At 40.6% G+C, this 21,396-nt stretch overlaps 1 protein-coding gene across 2 annotated transcripts in view; it reads right to left on the bottom strand.

Annotated features, from left to right (window-relative positions):
* The window catches only part of ttc28 (tetratricopeptide repeat domain 28), a 192,892-nt gene that overhangs the window by 30,997 nt on the left and 140,499 nt on the right, over positions 1–21,396 (bottom strand). For both annotated transcript variants that reach the window (XM_041810875.1, XM_041810876.1), the window contains 9 exons: positions 9,946–10,142; positions 9,715–9,868; positions 9,453–9,624; positions 6,481–6,649; positions 6,235–6,395; positions 5,665–6,153; positions 2,107–2,299; positions 549–629; positions 15–267 (listed from right to left, as the gene is read on the bottom strand). In XM_041810875.1, coding sequence (XP_041666809.1) covers positions 15–267; positions 549–629; positions 2,107–2,299; positions 5,665–6,153; positions 6,235–6,395; positions 6,481–6,649; positions 9,453–9,624; positions 9,715–9,868; positions 9,946–10,142 — 1,869 coding nt within the window. The remainder of the gene's footprint in view (positions 1–14; positions 268–548; positions 630–2,106; positions 2,300–5,664; positions 6,154–6,234; positions 6,396–6,480; positions 6,650–9,452; positions 9,625–9,714; positions 9,869–9,945; positions 10,143–21,396) is intronic.

Raw genomic sequence — 21,396 nt, forward strand, 5'->3', positions numbered from 1 at the left:
TAGCTGTTTCCTACCTTCCTGTAGGTACATCACAGCCTGTGCATAGTTTTGCAGTGCATGGTGTATCCTTCCCAGGCTCCCGTAGGCGAGCGTTTTAGCGATCAGATCGTTGGTTTGCGCTGCTATACTCAGGTGCTGTTCCTGGAAGACCACGGCCCGCTCGTAGTTCCCTAAAGCCTCGTAGGTCAGCCCCAGGTTTCCGTAGGCTCGGCCCTGGCTCCTCACACAGCCCGTCTGCTCTGCTATGTCCAAAGCCCTCTGGTGCCACTGGAACAGGATGGCTTGATTAATTTAAGAACTATATTTTTGTAGCTTTGAAAGTCTGACATCACAGATAGAAAATACTTCTTCTCCAAAGACATTCAACTTATTTATCTACTCTTGGAGGCAGTTATTCTAGATTTAGTGAGAGCCTGCAGCTTTAAATTCAGTGCAATATTGTCTTCTGACCCCAAGCAGGCGAGAAAATAAGTCCAAAATGCCAAACTAGTCCTTTAAATCACAGCTGGGAAACAGTGAGTGATGCTGCATTATGAATCTCTACACACCTGTAGCGCTGTCTCGTTGTCTGCCATCAGCTGATAAACACCCCCGAGTGCGTCGCTCGCTTCTGCTTCCAGGGATTTATCCTGACGGCGAGAGCAGGATTTACTACGTTTTTCTGTGTACAATGCACTCATAAAAAAAGATATTTTTCTTATTCACGCAGGCAAGAGAAGAAATCTTCATAAGAGCATTACAGCTAGGCATAAATAAAGAAAACTGAGGATGTTTTCTTTACATTTTGCTTCCTAAGAATGAAGTCACCATTACTGGAGTTAAGGAAAATGTGAAAAACAGATCAGAAATGTTATAAATGGAGAGTAAATAGAGGGAATAAAGTCCCTTTTTAAAGAATAAAGTTGAGCTTTAATTTGAAGTATTTTGCTGAACATATGGTGGGCAATTTTAGGCAGATTCTGACTTCATTTCTAAACTCACCCCAGACCTGATTGTGCATCATTATAGGTGCAGTGTATGGGGGCTGGACAGACAACACAGCCCAAGTCAGTTTTTGGCATGTTTAATGTTATTGTTGTTAGACTGAGCACGTTTGTAGAACCACAGGATGGTTCTCCAACTCCAGGGCTCTTCCTGCTGATTGCACCTGTGCAAAATGTTAATCTTGCAAGGCCGACTGATTGGCAGGGTTCATATCTGTCATCAGGTCTGTGCATTTTGCAAAGCTTCAAGCTGGTACACTTACTTCTTGTCACATCGTGTCCTAACTCAACACAATGCACGCATCAGCAACAAAATCAGCCTGATTGCATTGATCTTATTGTATAACAGCATGAAAGCACCCTCTTCCTGTCACTCTATTCACTGGGCAAAAAACGTGGAAAGAGAAGGAAAGAACAAGGAGTCAGGAGTGTCGAATAGGAATATTTTCTTGATTTTTTTACACTTTCCTCATGCACAGGGCCTGTTAGCTTGTTTTACAAAGTGGAGATAGCCGTGCATCAACAAAATCCATATCCATGTTTACTGTCGCCACGCTCTGATGCCAGTTTGGCTCCGTTAGTAGAACAGGTGCCCAAAAAAAGTCCCTACGCCACTCCTGGGTTGTCTTGGCTGTGTGCTTAGGGCCATTAGCTGGGTTTCCATTACAATCAAGGTGTAGAAACATCTCAGCAAAGATCAAGAGAAATGGGAGGAGCCTGAGCTAAATTAAATGACTGTAGCATCGGGCTGCAATTAACAACACAACTACAGAACACTTTCTGAATTTACTGTATGTTGAAAATCATATCTAAGGCTGCAGAAACCCTCAATAGATGGCTGTTTAACATGAGTCTGGCTCTGCTCAGGGTTTCTGACTGTTAGAAGGCAGGATTTCTTTGCACAGTGCACCTTTGCTTAATGTTGTGAGTGCTCTGCACATGCTGGGTTAATGCTGGGTCTGTGTAAATAACCTAACAAAGAGGACAGTCCTGTCCTGCTCTTTTTGTGAATGCATTCCGATAGAATTTGTTGGAATACAAATAAAGCCTTGCTAATTTTTTTTGCCTGGCCCTTGTATGTTTGAATCTGCTGGAAGAATCAACATTCTGCAGACGTTCTTACCCCGGCTGTCCGTGCGATGTTAAGCTGATGTTCCAGGCAGGACAGAGACTGCTCATAGTTCCCCAGCTGGCTGTGTAAGGTGCCCAGCTCCCAGTACGCCTGAGCCTTCCCTCCTCCTTCTCCACCCAGCTCATGAGCCACCACCAGTCGCTTCTCAAAGCACACCAGAGCCTGCTGGAGATTTCCCATAGACCTGAAGAGAGCGGAAAAACAAAGGCAGTTATTCCCTTTTTATGACCAAGGAAAGCACATACTGCTAAGTCTTCCACTATCAAAGCCTTCTTTCATCCACAGGGACTAATAGGGCAATTTAAGAAAGCAAACAAGACAGCAAATAGGTCTGTAATAAGAGCACATTTCGATTTTGCTGTGTGAAAAACAGTTTTTATCCTCAGAGAGGAGAAAGTAAAAGAAACATCCTCAAAGGCTTTGTTCATCGGGATAAATCTGCTCTCATTTCAATCGTCTTCACACACTCCAGAGAGCAGAAACAGAGTAAAACAGATGGAAAAAGGAAGCCCATCATTACGCCTCCTTCTTCTGTCATTGAAAATTACTCGCTTAGTTTCACAGGAGAGGAGAGGAGAAGGAAAAAGCTCAGCTCCCATCAACACTCATACTTTTTACTATTATGAGTTGCGATTTTCCCCCCCATCATTGTTATGAATCTAATTTAAAACGAGTCGAGTTTTCGCTCCAGGCGAGGAAAGCTCATTGGAGATTCTTGTGTGAGCGCGGACCGACACAAATACACATAAAATTAATATCAAATGTAAACAAAAGTACAGAGCTGCTGCTCTCCACAGTTTGGCAGCAATCGATTTTGATTGACTAAACATAAAAAGACTTCAACAGATGTGCTCAGACTGCACTTAAAACAAATCCAAAGCACATCTTTATACCTAAATTCTTCATCCCAGTCTGTGCTACAGTATAGCATCTTTTCTACACAATTAGCGCTCATTTAAAAAATCTGTTAAATTTACAAATCCTCTGGGTGTACAGCTTTAGAGAGTACATTTATCTGTTCCTGTTCTACAAGAAAGGCAACACAAGGTTTTTGTAGAAAAGCCAAAAATCAAAGCCTAATAAAATCACCAAGTATAGCCTGCAGAGAATAGATGTGCTTCGGTTAAATAAGGGGGAGGCTGTAGCTCAGTCCACTGAGACCGACAAAAATAAGTTTATTTTTCTACAAAGGGTTTGTGGTTTTATGTAAAATTCTGTGGTTTTCCAGCTCAAATTTTACATTTTCAACTAATAACCTGGTATAGAGATGATTTACTACCAGGGGTCCATGCTGTGTTGTTTTTTGACGTTTACCACATGCCATGTGTGCCACATCAGGCCCCCATATCTTCCCATCCTGCCCCAGAACATGATCAAATTCAGAGGAAAAATTCTAATGGAAAATTGTTGTGGTATTTTGGGATTTCTTTTTAAAATAATTTTTATTCAGTTTTTTTTAAATACACTCCCTACAGCTGTTAAAATGGCTAAATACAATAAAAAATTGAAACAATTTAATCAGGAATAACTTTATGTTTCAACCATTTTTAAAAATCCACCTGTTGGCCATTTTTAGCAAATATAATGCATGTTAAACACATATTTATCAGTTCATTCTTTACAAAAACTGCCACCTCTATGTAAACTTTCAGCTTCAGGTGTCTTGGGAGTGCAATTTTCCTGCTTGAGTTTTTCAATTATCACTGTGTAACATAGACAACATGACAGCCACAGAGATAATCAGTTAAAATATCTCAGTCGCCCCCTTGTGGCTGGCTGCCATATAGGGACTGATCTCACAGTTGGAAATTAAAAACCGCATACATTTGACAAAGAATAAAAATGTACGTATTCTATACAAAAAAAGTTAATTAGAGCATTTAAAAAAATACTTTAGTTTACTCGAAAGTTCGGACCCCAAAGTGCCTATTTGGCAAAAAGCTGGCCCTTTTACAAATGTAGTTGAAGACCCCTGGTATAGTGGAATTGCAAAGATTGGCAAAAAAGGGAGCAATCTGCTTTGTAGTGTGCCTCTGAAGTGCAGTGCTGTGCAGACAGAGTATGTGGAATTTGAGGGTTAAACAAGACTGCTCTATGACATGTAATGTACGGTGGATGGGAAGTCTCAACTAAAAGGAACGATGTTTGCATATTCAAATGACTTTGCATTAACAGAAAACATGAAAACAAAGAGCTAGTTCAATAGACATGCTATGATGTTGAGTGACATTCTGCTGTGTGAAGGCAAAAAGTGATAATTATGATACTCACAGTAAAATTCAGACAATTTTTCACTCACTCTCAACTGTTTTTGGAGTCTTTCCACAATAATCGCCCATTGGAAACATTTCCATTGGACTTACAGAGCCTATATAAAGGATTCACCCCCTTGGATGTTCCCATTTTATTGATTTCATAAATCAATCTTAGTCAATATAATTTGGCTTTTTTGACAAAAGTTTTTAGACAGATTTCTACAAAGCTATGTAAATTAAATCAAAATATGTAATGAAAAGTAAGTTGCTTTCTAAAAATCCCCATCTTTAACAAGACTGACCTAATTCAACAGAGTTCCTCACCAGTTGAAGCTATGGGAGAGTGTCAAAGAGAAAGTGAAAACTGAAGAAAACTATCCATTATTAAGACGGTGTATAATAGTGAGGATCTGTGAATTCTTCATAAGGAACTCAAAAATCTTAAGACTAAAATGTTGTTAATTACATGAAAAAATAGTTTTTTTTTACTTTAAAAGGTGTAAATGTACTCGAACCAAAACGCAGAATTTTTGAGACTATACCGTCAAAATTCCAACCATTGTTTTCAGTTTTGTTGTAATTCCTTTATTTGACAATATTGTAAATTTAAGATTTTAAACTTGGCATTTTTGAGTTTTAGTGGCAAAATTTCAGACTTTTAAAACTTGGAAATTTCATTTTTTCCTTGTTAATTCACGACTCTAAAAACCCTGAAACTCTGAATTTGATTCCTTGTAAAAATAGGACTTTATAACCTTTTTTTTCCTGAAAATGTTGATGTTTTTGCACAAAACTTAGTAGATTCTCTTCCTTTGTTCATCTTTGAGGTTGGCCCTAACAGGTTATGTTTCTGGTCATGGTTTAAAAATACATATTTACATCTTATTTTGACAACGCCAGAGCAGACAGGGTCCCCTGAGATCTTTAGCCGCCCCTCCTAGGGGTGCCCGGACCCCAGGTTGGGAACTACTGGCCTAGAGCACCAAAAGGCATGAGGGACACTCCATGGGCAAGCAGAAGAAAGTTCTTTGGCAATCAGACAAGATGCCAAACACTGCACATCACCACAAACACACCATCCCAACTGTGAAGAATGGTGGTGGCAGCATCATACTATTGGGGTGCTTCTAAGCAGTAATTTTTGTTCTGACTTTGACATTACAGAGGGTTTTTTGGTCATTTTTTATGAAAAAGGCAAATCATATTGGCCACAATTGATTTATAAAGTCAATAACAACCACAACAATCCTGCAGCCTTAGCTTAACTTATCTTTCTTAGCTTTATTTTACATACCTGTGAGCATTGCCGAGTCCTCTGTAGGCCTTCTCCTGGTCCTGGATATGGTTTAGACTCTGAGCCACTGTCAGGTACTTCTCATAATACTGTATCGCCTCCTCAAAGTCTCCCAGAGCGTCGTAGCAGTCGGCCAGGTTGCCGTAGGCCCTGCCTCTGTCCAGCATGCTCTCGGTGCCGCTCAGCTGCTGCAGCATGGCCAGCTGCTGCTCAAAATATCCAATCGCCTCCTCAAACACGCCCATGTTCATTTTAGTGATGCCCATGTTTCCGTGGACCTGCGCTTCCAAACGGGCATCCCTGAGTCCCTGAGCGAGGCCGAGCTGGGTCTCGTAACACTGGAAGGTCGTAGCGTAGTCTCCCAGGGCCATGTGTACTGCTGCCAGGTGGCCCAGGGCCCGGCACTCCCCCTGCTGGTCACCTAGATCTTTGCGGACGGTCAGTTCCTGGCTGTGGAAGGACAACGCTGTGTCTAACTGACGGAGCAGCCTGGAGGGAAGAGGAGGAAGTGAGACGTGAGAGAAGAATTAAGTAAATCTCAGAAATTCCCCCGCTTGCTGACTTTATCACCTGTGGACGGATCCGAGTGCTGAGTAGGCGTCGGCCTCCATCTTCTGGTCGTCGACCCTCTGAGCCAGATTTAACTGCTGCTGGTAGAACCTCACCGCTCCAGGAAGATCACCCCGACACACACAGATATCCCCAAGGTTCCCAAAGGCCCTGAAAACGGCCTGCAGACAAATATAACCCCATGATTAACAACCAGCGTGTGTGAAGGAGAGACTGTTACAGTTCATCACAGCAGCAGAAGGTGACCTGGGTGTTATCCAGGGCTTGTGCTATGGACAACAGGTATCTCTGACACTCCTCTGCTTTGTTGTACTCCCTCAGAGCTTTGTGGGCCAGACCCAGGTTGCAGTAGGCCTTCGCCTGGGCTAGTTTATCCTGGAGGTCTTTAGCCAAGGCCAGGTCCTGCTCGTAATACCTGGGATGTGGACAAAAATAAAACACAAAGCATGTCTTTGTTATTTAAACTTCACACTGAACAGTAGAAGGAAATACTCCTGCCAAATGTCAATACTTTGGAGAAGTAATTCTCAATGCGTGGCTCTTGAGACCTTTTATGTCTTCATTTGAAATTTTATTCTGTTGAAAACCTTAAAAAATGGAAACTCTGACCTCAGAAATTTTCCATTACAAGTCACATTAATCAGTTTGTTTTCCACTTACACAGTAGGCTTAATTTGTCAGATTTACTTGTCAACCTTTAGCTTTTGGGTGTATATTTCCATTGCCCTTATTTGCAATTGTTTTGCCTTTTTTTGTTTACCACTTTTTAAACAATTTTTGCTGCTTTAAGCCCATTTTTGCCTTTTTTTCCACAGGTTCTGCCTCTTTAATTCTGCTTCTTGCTAACCTGACACGCCAGATGGATTTGTTTCATACATCCATCTGGAAAAACACTTATACACAGTGTTTGGGAAAGGGCAGAGTCTTTGAAAAAAAAAAAAAAAAAAAAACTCGGTGTGGTTGGATGAACGTTCTGTCTGTCACATCTTTACGGGCCAATCAGAGCAACAAAACACGAGACGTTGTAGCTGCTACTGAGAGTGAACTCCATAGAGAACTGCATAACATGAACCATGGCGACTGTAGACATGTCAGTACACGACTTTTGTCGTTTTCTGAAAAGAAAACAACTCACTGCTTGTAATTTTGGATTTCAGTGTTCGTCTTGAGTGTTATGTGTGTATTGGTATACTAGTGTGTGTCCTTATAGGTATTTTCTTCTGTATGTAGTTTGTGTCACTCATGGAAATTGAAAAGACCCCAGGAAGAATAGCTGCTGCCTTGCAAAAGCTAATGGGGATCTAAATAAACAAACAAACAAACTGCTGTTCTTTGCTCTTCTTTTAACGAAGAAATGTCGTCAAGTTCTGATAAAACTGGCACTCTAGCAGCATCCACGCTGTCTTCTGCCATAATTGCACCGGCCTCTTGCTGCTGCTTGTTTATGCCACAACTCTGCCGTGCCCAAAAGTACTGCCCCTCATCTCTGATTGGTACTGTCACTTTCTAACTGGGCCCAATTGGTTCAGATGGGAGCTTTGCAAGATGGATTTGCCAGTGAAAAACACGGAAACAGGCAAATCCATCTGCTTCACTAGGTTAGCTTCTTGCAATTTTCAGTTTCCCCCCCTTTTTGTTACAATTCGTTGTCGCTTTTTGCCCATTTAAGCTAACTTTTGCGATTAAATGCCCCTTTTCCCCATTTCTTTCCAATTTTTCCACTCTGCTGCTTTTCGCAAATTTTTTGCCACCTGTAACTAATTTTCTGTCACTACTCACCCATTTCCGCACCTTTGTCTCCCAATTTTTGACACTTTTCACAGTTTCTGCCATTTTTTGGTGCTTTTTGACCCTTTTTTCTCCTTTTCACCACTTTAAGCCGTCTTTGCCAATATTAGCCCTTTTCACCAGTTTTTTGCATCTTTTATCCAGATTTTGACAATTTTTCCCCTTTTTGTCTTTTTTTTACCTCTTTTCAACCAGTTAAGCTGCCTTTTGCCATTAAAAGCCACCACCACCGCCCCTCCATTTTAGTCACTTTTCACTCATTTCTTTGCATGTTTTTGCCACTTTTTGACCATTTTTGCCAACTCTTTTCTCATTTCTTTGGCCACTTCTCATCCCTTTATGCCACTTTTGTCACCCTTTTTTTCTGCTCACCCAGTTTTTTGCCATTTTATGCCTTTTTCACCTCTTTTCACCCATTTTTTGCCTTTTTTTAGCTGCTTTTTGACCTTCTACTTTTACTTTCAGACAATTTTTGGCACTTTCATCCTGCTTTTTCCCCTTTTTCGCCAGTTTTGCCTCTTTCATCCTACTTCTTGTGATTTGCATTTTTTCCCTTTTTGCCTTTTTTGTCACTTCACACCCATTTTTATCACTTTTCACAGCTTTTTTGACCTTTTTGCCAGCTTTAACATATTTTTATTACCATTTTAATCCATCTTTTCACCACTTAGATTGTGGCTCTTGCAAAGGTATTTTTCAACAATTTTGGTTCTTTGGTTGAGCAGGGTTGAGTGACACTGCTTCAAACGGATATGTCAGGATTTTTGAAGTTTGGCTTTATGAGGTATTTAGCAGCAGGAGTGGCATCAGCCTCCAGTGATTTCAGCAAGCAGTGCTCCTTTAAGAAGGACTCGTGGGTCTTACCGGCCAGGAAGCTAGGCTATACAGCATAACAGATGGGTACAGTTTCTCGATGGAATTCAGCGAGTTCTTGGTAAAAATAGGCCACAAAACAATGTTGACTCAAACATACGCACTATTGAAACTTTTGAAGAATTTTATTTTTTACCCATGAAGCCTCTGTGTTCTTGTCACTATTTTGCAATGCTGGCTTTGGCTACTGGTTTCATGCACTTGCTTGGGTCCTCCATAGAGACATTTTAGATAACTTACAAAACTGATGATAACATTTAATTCACTCTTGGCCCTTTGTTTACATCTGTCGTACACATCTTACTCATTAAAAGTAATTTTAGACGTATATTTTCATTTAGATGCGCACTTTAAATGACTATAACCCAAAGCCTCTTGGAGTACGAGGCCCAGGACGATTGCCTACCTTTGCCTAATGCTAAAACTGCCTGTGATTGTATCATCACAACATCAGAACATTGTTTCATATCATATCGTATCGTCTAGGCTGTTACCATACTATAAACTCTTCCAGATCTTCCCACTTGTATAAAGTTTGGAATATATGAGTCTCGTACCTGACAGCATCTCTGTACTGTCCGAGGCAGTAGTGAGCGTAGCCCAGGTTGTGGCAAACCTTCCCCTCTCCCTCCATGTCCTGCAGGCCTGGAGCCAGATTTAAGTACTGTTGGTAGTACGGCAAGGCCTGAGCATATTCCCCTCTCCAGCTGTGGAAGTTCCCCAAGTTTGCTGCAAAACAAAGAACATCATCAGATCACTGTGAGGTTTTCAATCAGTTCTTTTCTCCTGTTTTGATCGATTTTCTCTGCCTGAACTTGCCTAGTGCTCTTGCTTCACTCTGAGTGTCTTGGAGCTCTCGTGCGATGCTCAGGTGGTGAAGGTAGTGCTGCAGAGCTCGGTCGTGAGCTCCCAGAGCCTGGTAGGCCACAGCCAGGTTTCCGTGTGTGGAGGCCTGGGATGGACGATCGTTCACCTGAAACACAAAGAAGTTTTCAAGTTCTGCTTTTGTACATGAGTGGACAAATGCTCATGGAGAGTCTAGTAATTCACCTCCAGTGAGATCTGAAGTTCTTGCCGGTGGTACCGCACAGCCTGGTCATAAATACCTAGTGCATGGTAGGCGTTTCCCATGTTACCGTACGCTCTCCCCTGTGCTGCATAATCACTCAGCTCCTGGGCGAAGGACAAGTGGGCTTTGTGGAGCTTCAGTGCCGTGTCATACTCCCCCTTCATCTGGTGGATGATACCTGAGAGTGAAAAGAAAAGACCAAATTTTTTTACTATAAAGTTTTACAGGTTTTTACAAAACACAGGTAACATGTTGAAACCAAATATGGTTTATCTGGGAGATTTTATGCCTTCATTTCTGGCTTGATTACTAGCACTGAATCTGGATTTTAGTATGTTAGTCTCACCGCAAGCTCTGACTTTTAACCTTTCTTTGTCAGGGCCAAAGACAAATATGTATGTTTTTTCTTTTTTTCCCAGATTCCTAGATTTGACTGCATTCATTTTACCCTCTACCTTAACAAGCCTTCCAGGGCTGGCTGCTGAGAAGCATCCCCACAGCATGATGCTGCCACCACTATGCTTCACAGTGGGGATGGTGTGTTTGTGGTGATGTGCAGTGTTTAGAGCAGTGATACTTAATGTGTGGCTCATTTGTGATGATTTGTGGCTCTTTTATGTCCTAATTTGAAATATTATTCCCCCAGAAAACCTTAAAAAGGGAAACTTTGACCTCAGAAATGATCCATTATTCAGTTTGTTTCCAACACTTACACAGATGATTTTAATCGTCAACCTTTAATTTTTGTCTATCCTTTTCCATTGCCCTTATTCGCAATTTTTTGTCCCCTTTTTCCCATATTTTTGCCACTTTAAATAAATTATTACTGCTTTTAGCCCACTTTTGCCATTGTCACACTTCTTTTAAACAGTTTTCTAGCTTTCTTCCTTTTTTATCCTTTTTCTATTTTTTCCCTTTTGTTGCCATTTGTTGCCACTCCCCCCATTTTTGCCACCCTTTACTGCTTTTTGCCCATTTTCCAACCTTTTTGATACTTTTTGCCTGTTTTAGTCACTTTTTGCTTAGTTTTTGCAACTTTTTGACCATTTTTGCCATCTGTAACTAATTTTTTGTCACATCTTACCTATTTTTGCCACCTTTTTGCTGCTTTTCACTCATTTTTGCTTCCTTTAACTTATTTTTCTTGCCACTTTAACCCATTTTTGACACTTTTCATTACCTAGATATAGCTTTTGAAAAGGTATTCTTAAACTCTTTTGGCTCTTTGGTTGAGCAGGGTTAAGTAACACTAGTTTAGAGTCTTATCTGATGGCCAAAAAGTACATCTTAGTCTCATCAGACCAAAGAATAAAAGTCTCCCACATTGGTGGACTCTAGTCCAGACTGAATGTGAGTTTTCTTCTTGTCTTGGTGTCCTCTCTCATTAGTCTCCTTCTTGCACGCTCTCTCAGTTTGTGAGGATGGTCTGATCTAGGCAGATTTACACATATGACATATTCCTTCATTTCTTCATGATGGATTTAACTGAACTCTGGGGGATGTTCAGAGCCTTGGAAGTGTTTTTGCGACCATCCCCTGACTTATACTTTACAATCAACTTTTCTCTGAGTTGCTTGGAGTGTTCTTTTGTCTTCATGGTGTAATGGTAGCCATAAATACTGATTAACTAGTGACTGGACCTTCCACATTCATTGCACTCAGGTGACTGCAAGCACCAGTTAGCTGGAGCTCTGTTGAATCAGGTCAGTCACTTTAAAGGGGGTGAGTATTTATGCAGCCAAATTCTATTGATCGTGATCAAATTTTAAAATCAACAAAAAGGTAAAACATCCATAGGGATGGACACTTTCTAGGCACTGTATCTTCTGATTGGCTCATTCCTCTGTGCACTGGTCTTATGAAATAGATATTCCTTTAAAAGCATTAGTGCTTTGCCAAACTGTCAGCCAGTCTCTTAGAGATTGCATCATTTAAAAGCGTGTGGTATTAAAAACTATTGAAGGGTCCACCATGTTGATCACCTTATATGGACGTTCAAGCTCTCATCTGGGAAAAGTCCAAGGAAAATCTAAAGTCCGATCAAGTCCAAAGTCAAGTTCAAGCAAGACTGATTTCATATGAAACACTTCCAATTAAGTTTAAATCAGGTCAGCAGAGCTTTTCTGAAAAATGTCAAAAAAAAATAGGGATTTTAAGGTCTTAAGAGAGTCGAGTTGAAAGCAAACCATACAAGTCCAAGTCCTCATGTTTGTGAGCTACCTCTGAGATGCATCCACATCTCAGCTGGTTGCTGCTGAAAATCCAGCAGAGCTTCCTTCACATGCAATGAAGCTGCAAACATGATAAATTCCCAAAATGAGGCACGGCCCCATAAATATGCAATGAGCAAATTAAGCTTGTGTGTGCATGTGAACATACGTGCACACGTGCTTCTCAGAACGTTGAAAAAGACGACGAGCACGGAGCATTAAATAATTTAAAGGCTACAGTGGGGAAATTCAACCAAACTAATAATAGCCTATGCGCTGCTGTGAAACTTCATTACTGCTGCAGAAATCCAAAGGAGAGTCACACACACTTCATCTATTCAGGGACAGGGAACTGGAAAACTTTGGTCCCAGTGGTCTTCACAACTTTTCAATGATGATGTTTCGTGTCTCCTTCTATCAACAAACCAGATTACAGAGGCAAAGAAGAGTTGGAAGAAGTTAAAGAAGAGAGTTGGGACAACAGACGAAGGCAGAAGAAAGTGAAGAACGAAACATTCAGAAATGCTGCAGTCTTGCTGCACAATCGACAGAGCAAATAACTCTTTGAAACCTATAAAGTACATGACTGTGTGCACAGAGAGCTCAGCGATTCCCTCATTCACCCTCTTTATTTGTAACCTAATGCACAAATGTGATTAACTTTAAGATTCAGGCAAAGCTTTAATAATTTGAAACTCATGTAAACACCTTAACTAGGTTATCTCTGTTCAATTAAGGTCCATACTTGAGAAAAATAACAAGATTATCAGGATTAAATTCCATTTAAATCTTTTTAAAATAAGGGAGGCAGGTATTCAGATACTGTGTTGAATGATCTGGGGATAAAACTGCAAAACTACAAAACAGGGATTGATGAAAGTTATGTATAAATAGATAGTACTGCAGTATTTTACTTCAATAAAATTTGCTGTTTCAAGGTATTAAGCCACTCAGCTAACTCAATGCTAAGCTAACAGAATGGTATAACAGCTACACCAGCAGACCTTTGCATGCTAGCAGGGGTCAATCTGGAACAAGTGGAGCAGACCTAACCCTCAAAAATTGTGGTCTTATATGAAATAATACGACCTTAACTCCAGCTTCCCAGTGCTTGTAAATGACAGTCCTATTCTGGCTGTAATGCTGGCTCAAACATCCATCTGTCTGTCCTCTTCCTCTTATCCAGGGCTGGGTCACGTTGGCAGCAGGCTGAGCAAGTCAACCCAGACATTCCTCTCCCCAGTGATCCTTTCCAGCTCTTCCTGTGGGATTCTGGGGCGTTCCCAGGCCAGATGAGATATAAAATCCCTCTGGTGATTGTTGGGTCTACCCCGGGGTCTCCTCCCAGTTGGGCACACCTTGAAGACCTCCATAGGAAGGCATCCAGAAGGCATACAAATCACATGAAACACCTCAACTGGTTCCATTAGATGCGAAGGAGCAGCAGCTCTACTCCAAGCTACTCTGAGCCAAAACACCCTCCTGAGGAATCTCATTTCGACCACTTGAACCACAGTCTCATTCTTTCAGTCATTACCCAAAGCTTGCGACCATAGTTGAGGGTTGGAATGAAGATCAATGGGTAAACTGAGAGCTTTGCCTTGCAGCTCAGCTCCCTCTTTACCACAGTACAGACGTCGCACCAATCAGCCCCTCAGTCTCACGGTCCACTCTCTTGTGAACAAGACCCCAAGACACTTGAACTCCTTCACTTGAGGCAGAGACTCTCTCCCCACCCAGGGGTTGCAATTCTATGTTTTTCGGTTCTTAGCCTCGGACTTTGAGGCGTGGACCCTCAGCTACAAACCGCTCCAGTGCCGGCCAGAGGTCCTCGGCAGAAGAAGCCAACAGAAGCCCACTGGTGTGCCTTGGATAATGAATCGTTCATTTTTTCGTTTATTTTTTCGTTCATTTTTTTCTGTTCGTTTTATCAATCATATTTTTGATTGTTTTTTTGTTGCTCCTTCATTTTTTTGGTAGTTTTTTAAAGTTCATTTTTTCATTGTTTTGTTAATTTTTTCGCTTGTTATTTTCTGTTCATTTTTTCATTGTTTTTTTCTGTTCATTTTTTGGATCATTTTTTTGTCACCTTTACGCCGTTTGTTTTTGGTCATTCGTTTTTCGATCGTTTTTTCACTCATTTTTTATAATCTTTTTTCAATCGCTTTTTTGTTCCTTCATTTTTTCTTTGTTTTTTTCGTTCATTTTTTCGTTTATTCTTCATTATATTTTTGAATTGTTTTTTTCATTTATTTTTTAGTCGTTTGTTTATTTCGTTCCCTTTTTCGATCGTTTTTTCGTTGTTCACTTTTTCTGTTCAAGGTCTCGAATACCAACATATACTTAAGAACACAAAAACCAATGCACCAAAATAATGCATTGCATTTTCAAAAAGCTATTGGGCTAGCTTATCATAGCTAAAGTCACTGTCCCTGGTTATCTCTTAATTTTTCAGACTAGTTTGTTTAAAGGAAAAGGCAGTAATGTGTTGCTAGCTTTGAAGGCGCTCACACAGCTTATGGTGTGATTTAAACTGAAGCCACAGTGACTGTCCAGTCTAAGCTGAAGAAAACTCCAAACCAGACGTCTTATATTTAACATATAAGAAAAAAAAATAATAGACGCAATGATAAAATTCTGTAATAGATGTAACTGCAGAAACCATATGTTTATAACAGACCTGCTGTTTCTACAGTAATGACTCAGACAGCTAGAATCGTTTTTATAAGAGAGGACAGAAGCATACGGAGGTGTCGAGACACCAGATGGAGGAGGTTCCATGTGGTTTCATGTCAGACTGTGAAAGGAATGGCTTTGGGCTTGGGTCGAAAACACAACGTGTAAACACTGGACTTCTACAAATTTGAGCTGATTTTCTGCTGCAAGAAAATACAAGGCTGTACTTCTGTTCTTCTTATCACACGGCTGACTGAAACAGCATAAACAGGTCCCTTTACACATAGACCAAAACATATCTTACTGGCACTACAGGGGGACATATCACAACCCCTGCTCCACCTTTAAACACAGTCCTCTGTGGTCTAAATGAAAGCCTGTGCAGGGGTGGGGTGTGCTGACACGAGTGCAGCTGCATGCTACTATAACTGTGGAGATCTATGGGTGGAGATCTATGGGTGGAGATCTATGGACATTATTATTATGACTCAAGCAGCAGAACACATTCTGAACAGGTTCACTGAAAATGCTGCCAAGAGGGATTTAAAGTCATCAATGGTAAGGCAAAACAGCTAGCTTCAAGAGGAAAACAAGCAAGAAGCAATGATTTATGGTTTAAAAGTTTACTTTTGATAACTCTGTCACTTCTTGTCGTGTACGACAGCGCCGGTGTGGAAGGCATTTTAACGATCACATTCAGAGAAAAACTGTCACCCAGCCTCCATTTTTTGCTGCTGCAGGGAGCGGGTATGGCTCCAGCTCAGAGACCTCTCAGATACAGACCTCTCCCGTACAGACCTCTTGCATCTGACCTTTTTGCATCATGTCATCTTAGGGCATGCGCGGGCATTCACAAAGGCAAGCCTACTGGGTCAGAAGTGATCTGGGACGATGTTTTGTGTACATGGGGAGGGGAGGGGAGGGCGGATGACCATCAATAAAAGACAGAAGAAGAAAAAAGAAAAGAAACGCTGGTTGACCTTTATATAATGAAGAATATGGTCCTATACTCCACTTAATTTAATTTTTTAAAATCTACATAAAAATAACATTCAAGACATGCTATCATTTTCTTTGAAAATTATAAGTATTTCCTCTTAATTTAAACTGAAATAAAAAATATAAAAAATAAATGATAATACGATGTGACCAGGTGTGACACTTTACTTTGAAAATTAGAAGTATCTCCGCCTCATTTCATATGAGTATAGATATAAACAAAATAGACATGAACAGACTTGATCTTTTATTTTGAAAAGTCAAAGTATTTCCTCTTCATTTAATATGAAAAAATAAATAAGAAGTACTTAGAATATAAGAGGTATTTCTTCTTCCTTTAATATCAAACATAAAAAGAAACAAAATAGACGTGACCAGATGTGATCTTTTATTTTGAAAATTCGAAGTATTTCCTCTTCATTTAATATGAAAAAATAAATAAGTACTTAGAATATTAGAGGTAATTCTTCTTCCTTTAATATCAAACATAAATAGAAACAAAATTGATGTGAACAGACGTGATCTTTTATTTTGAAAATTCGAGCACAGGGGCGGGGCATCCCTGTCGCCTACTGGATCTCTGTATGGCAGAGATCTGAATCTGAGAGGTCTCAGAGCTGTAGCCAGGCACTCTCAGCTGCAGTGGGTCCTTTGGTTCTTCTTTGCTGCTCTAAAAACAGTAGCTTGTGCATGCAGTGTTTTCCAGCAGCAAAGAAGAATTGATTTCAGATTTATAGCACTAAAATTTAGTATAACTTAACAGAGCAAAATATAAAGCTAAACCAAACAGCATTGGATTGGTGCTTCAACTTGTGTACTCACCTGTACCAATACCTGCATTTTTAGAAGTATTAGTGCTATTATAAAAACATAAAAATAACAACTGTGCACTTAATCCTTGAGCTCTGGGGCTTAATCTTTGTGAAATAACATGACTGCAGCATGTAAAAGCAGAAATATCCACCCACGCTTTATCCCAAACTTCAAGGTTAGCTCTAGAATGATCCTGTCTAATAAAACTCAGTCATTGTGAAGCTGTCTGCACATGCACATGCTTGATTTCCTGTAAAATATCAATGCAGACATCAACATCAGTCCTCAAGAACATCTAAGAAGTCATTCCTTTCAACACCGTTTCATATGTCATTACTTTTTATAGCAGCCACACTTGAAGTGGGTCAATATTTCATTACAAATCCATCATAAACAGCCATCATCTGAATAAATGATTCACTTTCTCACTCAGACTCAATAATTTAAATCAGCTTTGACAATAAAACCCAATGAAAGAAATAGAGAAGCATAAACAACTGAGAAATAAACTCCAAAGTCTATTACACAACATTAAAAAGCAGACAGAATCAAACAACAGTGAAGCACTCTGTGGACAATAGCAGTTGATTAAATTAAGTTAATGATTGTGTCTTAATTTTTCACATAAAGATGGGAATATAGCTGCAAAATCTCTTCCCAAAGAAACATGTTGCATATTTAATTATCCTTCCTAATACTGCAGATAAGACTCTCATATGCAAATAAGATGAAGTATGCATGAGGTGCACACATTTTCACAGCACATTTTCTATTTATACACACTGATTAACGTGTAAAACACGGTGTTTGCATGATTTTTCTGCATCTACATGAAGAAAACCTCACGTCTGGTTGAGACATCGACACATGGGGCTTTGACTTTAGAGTCATTTTAAAAATATAAGATGACTTTAGTCCTACACATAGTGTTTTGGGGCTATCTTGGATATATAGGAAGCAGAAAGGAGGAGGGTGCTGATAAGGAAAGGGAAACCTCGCTCTTTGGGGTCCCGTGCTAAGAGGATTACAGAGAAGCCTGCAGAGTTGGCTGGAAACGCTGGCTCCTGTTACACCTCTCCCCTTAAACTCTGCTTACACACAGCGTGAGCGTGAGCACGTGCACGCTTGCAGATACAGAATCCCCCTGGAGGTAAAACCCCCACACCTCTCTGAGGTGGAAACGGTGGCTGTGTATCTGCAGATATTCTGCAGGGTGGTGGGATATCCTGACGGGGAAGGGGCACGGTTAGAGCTGTTAGGATTAGAGGTTTGGTAAATGATGAGAGATTCGATGACGGGGTTCAGCTGAGGCAGCACAGAGGAGGGGACGGGTGAGCTACGGCTCTCTTTAACCACTGAATTAAAAAAATGCTGAGTCGTCAATGAAATGATCTGATTATAACGGCCAGCATGAGCTTTATCTGGGTTTTCCTCACAGATTTGGACGGTTATACTCTGGGATTAGATGCAAGATGTTGCTGTATCCATGCAGTCAATCTGTTGGTGCAAGAAACTGCAGTTCCTCAAGTGTCCACTAGAGGCTGTCTGCTGAAGCATCAGCGGTCACATATACACCCCATGTTAAAATTTCAGTTTTTACAGCAGAATTTAACATGTTTACAGCCCGGTACTACAACTGATCCTGGTTGGGATATTTTTCATCTTCATGATATTAATTCCAGAATAAAAAAGGGGGAACGGATTAAAGAAGCACCATAGAAAGAAGAGGAGATGACAAGTGGGACTGAGGTTAAAGATAAAAGGTAAAAATGGGAGGAACAAGATGATGGGGAATGAAGATGACAGACACAGGAAACCAAGGAGGTGAGGAGAGAAAGCTCCATAGAAGAGAATGAGAGGAGGAGGAAATAAAAAATTAAAGAGGAGGAGGAAAATAAAGCAGATAAGATAGAATGAAATTTAGATGGAAATGAGAGAGAAGGAAAAGAGGATGGCTGTAATAAAGAGAGGACGAGTGAGCGAAAGAAAAAGGACGAGGAATCAAAGCTAAGGAAATAAATGAAAAGTAGAAAAAAGGAGGATGGACAAACGAAGAGAGAGTGAAGGTGAGGAGATGAGAATACAGGATAGAAATAAATAAGGGGGGAAATGGAAAATCAAAGGCAGGGTAGAGAAGGTAAAGGGAATAAAAGACAAGAAGAATAAAAAGGAAAAGAAAGAACAGGAAAGGAAGGAAGGAAGGAAGGTAGGAAATAAATAAAGAAAGAAAGAAAAGGGAAAGGAAAGAAAGAAAGAAAGAAAGAAAGAAAGAAGGGAAAGGAAAGGAACGAAGGAAGGAAGGTAGGAGATAAATAAAGGAAGAAAGAGAGGAAAGGGAAAGGAAAGAAAAAAGGAAAGGAGAGGAAGGAAAGAAGGAAGGTAGGTAGGTAGGTAGGTAGGTAGGTAGGAAATAGATGAAGGAAGAAAAAAGGAAAGGGAGGGAAAAAGAGTGGAAGGAAGGAAATAAAAGAAGGAAAAGAAAGGAAAGCAAAGGAACAGAGAAGAAATAAGGAAAGGAAGTAAGAAAGGAAAGAAGGAAAGAAGAAAGGAAAGGATGGAAGGAAAGAAGGAAGGGAAAGGAAGGAGAGGAAGGAAGGAGGAAGGAAGCAAGGAAGGAAAGGAAATGAAGGGAAGGAAATGATGGAAATAAGGGAGGGAAAAAAGAAGTAAAGGAAGGAAAAAAGGGAAACAAAGGAAGGAAAAAAGGAAAGGAACAAAGGAAAGAAGGAAAGAAGAAAGACAAGGAAGGAAGGGAGGAAAGGAATGAAAGCAAGGGAAGGAAAGAAGGGGTGGAAGGGAAAAGAAGGGAAGAAAGGAAATGAAGGAAGCAAGGAAGGAAATAATGAAGGGAAAAAGGAAAAGAAAGGAAGGAAAGGGAAAGGAAGGAAGTAAAGAAAGGAAGGGAGAAGAAAAGGGAAGAATGGAAGAAAGGAAAGAAGGAAAGGAAGGCACTAAGGAAAGGAATAAGAAGGTATGAAAGGAAAGGAAGGGGGAAGAAAAGGAAAGAATGGAAGGAAGGAAAGAAGGAAAGGAATAAGAAGGTATGAAAGGAAAGGAAGGAAGGAAAGGAATAAGAAGAAATGAAAGGAAAGGAAGGAAGGAAGGAAGGAAGGGAAAGGAAAAGGAAAAAAAGGAACAGAGGAAAGGAAAAGGAACAGAAAAGGGAGGAAAGAAGGAAAGGAAAGGAACTAAGGAGACGAGCAGGGAAATCAACAGAATCCACAGAGGGAAACAAGAAGGAAAAGTCACAGCACTAAGGACAGGAAAGAAAACAGGAAGGGAAATGAAGGAAGGAAAGAAAGATGAGCAGGAAATGAACAGGAAAGAAAGATGAGGAGTTAGAAGTGAGAGAGATGAGAGGAAATGGAACGAAAAAGAAAAAAATAGAAGGGGGTGAGGAGAAGTTGTGAAGAGTAGAAAGATGACAAGGATAGAAGGAAGAAGGAAAGGAGAGGAGTAAAGAGTGCAACAGAGGAGCCAACAAGTGAGAGGAGAGCAGAGGAGCGATGTAGGAGAGGAGTAGGGAACAAATGAGGAGAGGAGGAGTTGTCGAGTCAGCAGTGAGCGTGAGAGAAAAGTTTCATCCATAAATGATGATGTGAATCATTGATCTGCAGCTCGTCTGTCAGCACACTGTCAGCCTCTTCACCTGCTAGTCACACATCAAAGATCCTCTCTGCACTGTGAGCTTATCTCGGCTACAAAACACAAAGACTTTTCTAGTGAGTGAACACAACACTCTGTGTTCAAAGTGGCTCTGCAGGGACGCCGAGGAGGAGGAGGAGGAAACAAGGAGGGAAACAAGGATGCTACATCTGTACTGGATGTGTCACAGTGACTAAAGCCGTCCTTAGATTACTTTATAAATGCTACACACACTCACAAACAGAGAGAGGAGTGCTGTCCACTCAGCAGAGGAGTCGAGTTCAGCAGCTCTCAGATATCACTGTGGCCGCAGAAACCAGACCCTCCTTAATAAAACATGATTGCTGATTGGTCAGGGAGGCTCTGCTGTAGTCACGTGATGTAATGCAGCCTCAGAAGGCAGATAAGGTGACGTCTGAGCTGGATACAATCTATGTGAAATAAACCTGAATAAAAACAAACTAAAGTTTTTAAATGATGATTTCATTTATTAAGGGGAAAGGACATCCAAACCTACCTGGTCCTATGTCAGAAAGTCACTGTCCTCCTGTTCAATCATAAATTAACTGTGATAAAACACATGTTTTTGTAAAGCTGGGTTCAGTTTGACTATCCACACCCAGATTTGATTACTGCCAGTCCTGTTGAATCCAGAAATATCTTAAATAGAACCTGTCTGACAAAGTGAAGAAGTATAAAAGATCTCAAAAAGCAAAGCAATTTAAAGAATCTCAAAAACAGATGAGAAACAAAGTCACTGACATCTATCAGTCTGGAAAAGGTTACAAAGCCAAATCTAAGGTTTGGGACTCAAATGAACCACTGTGAGAGCCATTACCCACAAATGGGGAAAACTTGGAACCATGGTGAACCTTCTCAGGATTTGCCAGCCATTTCTTTGGCTTAAGGGCTCCAGGGAACCACTGTGAGAGCCATTATCCACAAATGGGGAAAACTTGGAAAAGGAGTGGTGAACCCCCTATGGAGTGCCAAGCCTTTTCTAAGGCTTTGTGACTCAAGCAAACTACTGTGAGAGCCATTACCCACAAATGTGGAAAACTTGGGACAGTGGTGAACCTTCCCAGGAGT

This window comes from Cheilinus undulatus, linkage group 17, assembly GCF_018320785.1.
Source record: "Cheilinus undulatus linkage group 17, ASM1832078v1, whole genome shotgun sequence".
In the NCBI taxonomy this organism is placed as follows: Eukaryota; Metazoa; Chordata; class Actinopteri; order Labriformes; family Labridae; genus Cheilinus; species Cheilinus undulatus.